Raw genomic sequence first — 6936 nt, forward strand, 5'->3', positions numbered from 1 at the left:
TCACTTAACTATGCACATGTGACCAGATCATGCAGAAGTATTCCTCTTAGCAGGAACTCTTTGTTTTTAACACTTGGTATGGTCAGGATTTAATATTTCTGCAACTACTTAAAGGATCCTTTGAGCTTTTGACGATCGCTTCGGCTTCTTCTGCCGTGTCGTTTGTCACCGTCCTGCTCCCGTACGCCTTCGGAAAGGAGCTCCTGCAGCAGGATCAGCGAGGGCTTTTTAGCTTATGGTTGGGGTGAACCTGGTTTACGCCGGTATCCAAATCCAGATTTGTTCTGGGTAAAATCGAGTCAACTTTGCGGTGAGCACATCCATTGGAGAGATGGGATGGGATGGGATGGACCGGACCCCGCTGCGCCGGAGCTGCTCAAACCAACCGCTTGAGCTTCTTGCGCATTTTTCAGTGGAAGCCGGTGGGCGGTTTTGCGAAGGGTTGCACCTCGTTCTGCATTTACCAAGGGCCTTTTCTGTTCCGAGCCTCCTCAGCTGTATTGACGCGCATGCCTTTACTTTGTATATGTGGTGCCAAATCCCCGTTTGCCGGCGTTTTTACCGTAGTGCCGTTCCTAACTGGCCCGTACATTCCTTTGCCGAACCGTTGCACCCCGACTCTTTCTCCCCAGTTTGTCATGTGTACAGTTTCAATCTGTTCTAGTTGTTGGCAGTATTAAAAATGGTGAGTAAACACTTTAGCCTTTTCTCTAGTTTATTCCTAACTCTTTTCCCCGCTTGTTGGACAACGGAAACGCTTGGATGGGAAATGGGTTTAATTACTTGGACGGGGAAGGTTCTTTGTGCTTTATCGTACACGAATGTTGGTTCTGCTCGCAAAGGTTCGGGTTGCTCATCAGAATTATTGGAAGATGGTTCATTTAGTGCTTGTTTATAGCACAACTCTCATTGCCTGGTGGGCAAACGGCTGCTCTGGGTGCGGCTGTTACGTGATGTGGATGTAAAACGGTTTGAAAACACTGGCTTAGAGATAGAGGATGAAAACAGGAGTGCTGGACGTGGCCACCCCAACAGCCACCAAAAGCGCGTGTTCTGCCCTGGAAACCACAGCTCTGACCACCCAACAATTCCCTCCGAGCAGCCTGGAGGTTTTTCTCACAACCTTTTCAATGAATTCCTAAAAACCTGCCCCAAAATGGGGTTGTGATCCCGCTGGGTGCTGGAGCTGGGCCGGAGGAGGGGGGTTTGGTGGGGTGGCACTTGTCCCTCAGTTGATGTCGGTGGGAGATCCGCGTGTGCGCGGAGCAAATGCAGGGAAGGTAAAACACTGTGATCCGAGCTCCCGGGTGCGGGAAACCGGGATTGGGAACAGCGCGGAGAAACGGAGAAGCGAAGCGGGAGGAACGAGCGACGCGCGCGTCATGCGTATGTGTTTATTTGGTTTTCCTACAGCGCAGCGAAGCCGCGCGCGGTCTGGGGGACGCGGGCCGGGGCTACAGCGGAGTTATTTACAGACGGCGAAGAGCAAACGCAGCTCTAAGTAGCGGAATGGAAATCTTTCGAGTCACCATTTCCTCTTTCTCAGGCCCGTTCCTCTGCCGCAGCCGGGACTGTCACCCAAACCCGCTCCTGCCCGCGCTGCCGCCAGCCCCACATCCCCATTGCTTGGGGGGCAATTCCCTCAAGCCTCAGGGCACAAAAACCCCAAGGACTGAGGTTGGTTCCCCGGCCTCCACCTTCCCCAGAAACTCCCGTTTTGGTTAATTCAGCTTCGATAAAAGGGAATAAAGCAGCGGGGGGGTGGGCAGCTCCCGTCCCTGCCTCCCGCAGGCGCGATGCTGCGCTGGTGGGAGCGCGAACATGATGCTTGACATGAATCTTTCCGGCTGTCACGCTCTTTGGTGTCAAACCGATCCCTGGACGCTGCGGAGAGCAGAGGCTTCGTGCTTCTTTCTTTACAAAAAAAGAGGAAATGGCCACGAAAGGGAAGTTCGGCTCCAGCCCCTTCCTATCCTGGGGGGTTCGGTTGGGCAGGTTGTAGAAAAAGTGAGGTGTGGGTAACTCGTGTTTCTTTGTGCTGAATCCCTTGGCTCTGCTCAGCAGAACGGCGGTGAGAACAGCGCGACCCCTCCTCTTCTGGCGGGGAGACAGAACAGAGCTGGGTTAATGGTTCTGAGCGGCGGCGCTGAGTCGGGTTTGCAGAGGTGACTTTTCATCGCGCCGCACGGGGACAACAAATCAGTTTAAATGCGAAAAGCCCACGGGTTGAAACCCCCTTCATTGAACCTTTATTAGGAGCGGAAAGGCGGGGGGAGCCCCGTGTCCCCCCGGGGTGTTGCTGGGCTGCTTCCCAGCCTGGGGAACGACCTCCCAACCCAGTTACAAACTGGGGCGGCACCAGCGACTGTGCTGCGGCAACAGGAGATTCTGGGATAAAACGCTTCGGTGTCGCTCGGGTGTGTGATTTGGGCTCTAATCTGCTGTTTTCACCGCTCCCCGCGTGCGAAGGAGCCCGAGAAAACGAGTTCAGAATAATAACCAGGCTGAGCCCCCCAAGGCTTTGGGAGGACGATGGGGAAGGGAACAGACCCCCCCGAGCTCTGCATGGGAACCGTGACCTTCCCGCAGGGCTGGGGGATCCCCAAACCCCCCCTGGAGACAGTGACAGGGCTGTGGGGTCCCCAAATGCCCCCCAGGAGACAGTGACAGGGCTAGGGGGTCCCCAAACCCCCCCAGGAGACAGTGACAGGGCTGTGGGGTCCCCAAATACCCCCCAGGTCCTCACTGGTCCCAGAGCATCCTCCCCTCCCCAATTTCCAGCCCATGTTTAACAGCAAAACCTGGGACCCCCACATCCCACAGCCCCGCAGAGCGCGATGGAGCAGGCACCGCCGCATCCTCCTCCTCCTCCCCAGCCCTTTTTTGGGGGGTTAAAGAGCCGTTTTCGAGGTACCTGCCAAGAGACGCTCAGAAGAGGCCGCAGTCCTTGAGGTTCTCTTTGATGATGACATCCGTGACGGCGTCGAAGACGAACTTGACGTTCTGCGTGTCTGTGGCACAGGTCATGTGGCTGTAAATCTCCTTCACGTCCTTCCGCATGTTGAGATCAAGGAACTGGGTCTTGATGTAGTTTCCCGCGTCTTCAAACGTGTTGGGACCTGCGGGGGCAGATGATGATCATAGAATCATAGAACGCGGCTATAGAATGCTGCATAGGATGCGGCTGCCGAGCTGGGCGAGGACCAGGGACGGGGCTTAAGGATGTTTGTATGAGCTGAATCTGAAATCTCCTCCCGAGGAGGAAGAGGAGGAGGAGGAGAAGGGCTGGGCGGCAGCTGCGCTAAGCCAAGTGTTTTTAAACAAGCTGTTCTATCCCATTTCTACCCTTCCAAATGCCATCCCGAGGCCACATCTGGCCCCTTGAGGAGGGGAAATGACCCCCACTCACCGTCATACTCCGGGAAGCAAATGCTGAGATGGACTTTCTTGATCTTCTCCTCGAAAAGGTCCTTCTTGTTGAGGAAGAGGATGATGGACGTGGCGGCGAAGAACTTGTGGTTGCATATACTGTTGAAGAGGTGCAGGGACTCGTGCATGCGGTTCTGCGAGCAAACGGGCTCCTTAGCGTGATTACAACCCCCCTTTGGCCATTGCAGCCCCCAAACCTCCCTGTTCCCAACACAAGAGCTTTGGCTGGGGAAATGGCTCTGCTCCCGTCCCCTGTCCCTCCTGCCCACCCAGAAATGATGGGTTACAGTGGGGAAATTATTGGGGAAGCCTCTGAGCCCTGGGGAGGCCATCGAGGCCATTGTCCCCGTCACCCCGGCCACTCTGTCCCGCGGCGTTACCCACAGTTTGGGACAGAGCGGGGAAAAGGGAAATCTCCGCTTTTAAAGCAGCTTCTAGTTCGCTGCGACGGCATCCTCGGGAGGAAGAGGCTCCATCAGCTGGTGCCAAGTCCGACCGGGGCATTTTGCTGCTGACGGAACGTGGATCACTCTGCGTGGCAGGCGTGACGGGGACATTTTTGCCCCGTCCATCTCCCTGTTGCAGCAGCTTTTCTGTTTGGCTCCAGCAGAACCTGGTGTTCGGACCCCGGAGCATCCGTGGGACCGGGAGATGCCACCAAGGATGCTTTGCCCCGGTCACCAAGGCTGGGAGGGAGGCAGCTGCTTCTGCTCATCTTCACCCCTCGTTTCTTCTGAGAAATGACCCGTTTTGGGGCTCTCGTGATCCTTTTCGCGGTGCCAGCGCGTCCCTTGCGGGCTGTGCTGATGCTCTTGTGCCGCCCTGGCCCCGCTGCCACGTGCCGGGAGGACGAAAACTGCCCCTTATCGCTGCTTTTCTGCCCGATTCGGGGGCCACAGCGCGGCCAGAGGTGCCTCTGGGTCATTTCCCTTCATCGAGTCCAGTTTGCGTCTTGTGCCCCAGTGTCAGCACCACGATGTCCACAGGGGGGTCACCTCCATCCCCACCTCCCGCCCCTTTCCAGCATCGGCTGGCACAAAGTGTCCCCCCCTCCCTCCGTGACCCCTCGGAGCACCCGGCTCCGCTGGGACCCCCGACCCACCACTTCGTCGTCCTCCACCAGCACCATGTCGTAGGCGCTCAGCGCCCCGCAGAAGATGATGCAGGTCACCCCCTCGAAGCAGTGGATCCACTTCTTGCGCTCCGATCTCTGCCCCCCCACGTCGAACATCCTGGGGAGGGGACAAGGACGGGGCGGGGGGGGTGACACAGCTGGTCCTGCCGCCCCCCCGCGTGATGCTCCCAGTGCCGTGGCAGGGATGCAGTGGCAGGGATGCAGTGACAGGGATGCAGTGACTGAGTATCCCTGGTCCAGGAGGGGTTGGTGGTGGGACCCCAAACCCCCCCACTGTTGGGGGCTGGGGGGGATGGTGATGGGGGGGCACCCACCCACCTGAAATTCAGGTCTTTGACGGAGAACTTGGTCTCGATGATGCCCGTGGTCTTCACTCGGGACCGCAGCACGTCCTGCTCGTTGGGGAGGTAATCGGGGGCTGTGATCCTGTCCAGCTGGTTCAGGTAACTGGGGGCGGGGACAGGAGGGGATGTCACCTGCTGCCGAGGGGCTGTCCCCACCCCCCCAATGGCTTTTTGGGGACGGATGGGGGGCTGAGCTTTGCCAAACACCAGGATACCAAGGCAGCACCGTCCCTGGGGGAGCTAGGGGGTGCAGGGCCATTGCGGGGGTCCAATGGGGGGGTCACAGGTGGGATGCAGCACAGTGGCCACAGGGTGTTCTGAAGACCGGGATTCCCAGGATTTTGCCTTGGTTGGGGAACGGCGATGAGCAGCCATGGGGGGGTCCCCCAGCACATCCCTGTGTGTCCCCCCCCGGTGACCCCACTCACTACGCAGCCGAGTCGTTGAGCTGGTACTCGGCAGCGCGTTCAAAACAAGCCTGGACCCCCCCGTCCTTCCACAGCTTCTTGATGCAGTCGACCAGCTCGGGGGGCATCGTCCCCTCCTCGATGGAGTCGGCCAGGTTGAAGAGCTGCCGCCCGTCGTCCTGCGGGAGGGACCCGTTGTCACCTCTGTCCCCAGACACCCCCCTGGGGCTGCGCAGGGAGCTGGGGGGGCAGCACAGACCACGGCCCCTTGTTTTGGGGGGACGGGGACGCCCCCTGACTGACCGCGCGGGACGACTCGGCGTAGTCGATGCCCAGGGTGGACATGGCGCGGATGATGGCCAGGATGGACTGCAGGATGTTGCCGTAGATGATGGCCTTGAACTCCATGCACTCCTCGGGCGTGTAGCCGTCCTGGTGGATGATCCTGGCGGGGGGACAGTCCCTCAGCCCCAGGCTCCATCACCCCCACCCCAGCATCACCCGGCCCTGGGAATCAGCGCGGTGTCACCACCCGCGTGACAAGGGGGGTCACAGGGTCCTGCCACCCGCTTGTCCAAGAGTTGGGTTCATCCCGGTGCCCCCCCCCACCAAATATAGGTGTCTTGGGCTGTACTCACTTCATCTGCTTCACAATGGTGCTCTTGCCCGACTCTCCGGCCCCTGGATAAAGGGTGGGATGTCACCTCAGTGCTGGCCAGGGCAGGACAGACCTGACACCACGGTGATGGGCGCACTGGGGGGGACTGGAGCCGCGCTCCCTCCTGCTCCGCTCTCCCCAGTGCCACCGTCCCCACGCCATCTCCTGTCACCCTATGCTCCCGGGGCTGGAGACACCTTGGGGACCCCCAGGGTCGTGAGGACCCCTAGGTGCTGGTCCCCAGGGTCCCCCCCACCCGCCAGCGGTGGCTCCGGTGCGTAAGCGGCTTAGGGCGGCGCAGGAAGCTGCTTAGAATTAGGGTGCTAATCGCCTTGACCCCGACCCCCCCACCTGGATAAGCCCCCACCACCGGTCCCTGTCCTGCGGGGTCCCAATGCATCCCCAGGGTGTCACCCTACTGTCCCCAAGGGACTGTCCCCTCCGGCCTGTCCCCAGCAGCAGGTTTGGGGGTGCTGGTGGCGGGAGCTCCCCGGGGTCTTGCTGACCCCCTGGGATGTGCCTCAGCCTGGCCCAGGTGGGACCCGGTGTCCTGGTCGCCACACTGTCCCCTTGGTACCTGCCACCCATCTGGTTGCCACCAAGAGCCGATGTCACCCCCGGCTCTTCCCAAACACAACCTCCGGGGACATCCAGCTAATGGCAGCTCATCAGGCTAACGAGGGCTGAGGAGCTGCAGGCTTGGGATGAAGAAAGGCAGAGCACGAGGAGCTGATGGGGTTGGGGACTGCTTGTCCCCGTTCCCAATCCCTGGTCGCTTTTGTCCCCAGCAGCCACGGCAGGGACAAGGTGACATCTCCCGCGTGCCCCCCGGGGACCACCCTTACCGAGCAAGAGCAACTTGACCGTCTTGGCTTCTTTATCCGCGTCCTCCTGGAGCTTCTTCTCCAGCTCCTTGGACCTCTTGGCCATCTCCTTGTCCTCGGCGCTGGCCCCGCTCCCCAT

General features: G+C 59.6%; 1 protein-coding gene across 1 annotated transcript; it reads right to left on the bottom strand.

Moving 5' to 3' along the window:
• Nucleotides 1-1994: 1994 nt before the first annotated feature.
• On the bottom strand, nucleotides 1995-6936 carry GNAT2 (G protein subunit alpha transducin 2; the record flags this gene model as incomplete). The annotated part of the gene is made up of 9 exons (XM_080358348.1): nucleotides 1995-2097; nucleotides 2915-3119; nucleotides 3410-3563; nucleotides 4532-4661; nucleotides 4883-5011; nucleotides 5337-5494; nucleotides 5619-5760; nucleotides 5954-5996; nucleotides 6819-6936. 8 exons carry the CDS (start codon nucleotides 6934-6936, stop codon nucleotides 2929-2931), a joined length of 1065 nt encoding a protein of 354 aa, XP_080214474.1. The 3' UTR covers nucleotides 1995-2097; nucleotides 2915-2928.

Source organism: Nesoenas mayeri, assembly GCF_963082525.1.
Source record: "Nesoenas mayeri genome assembly, chromosome: 23".
NCBI lineage: Eukaryota > Metazoa > Chordata > Aves > Columbiformes > Columbidae > Nesoenas > Nesoenas mayeri.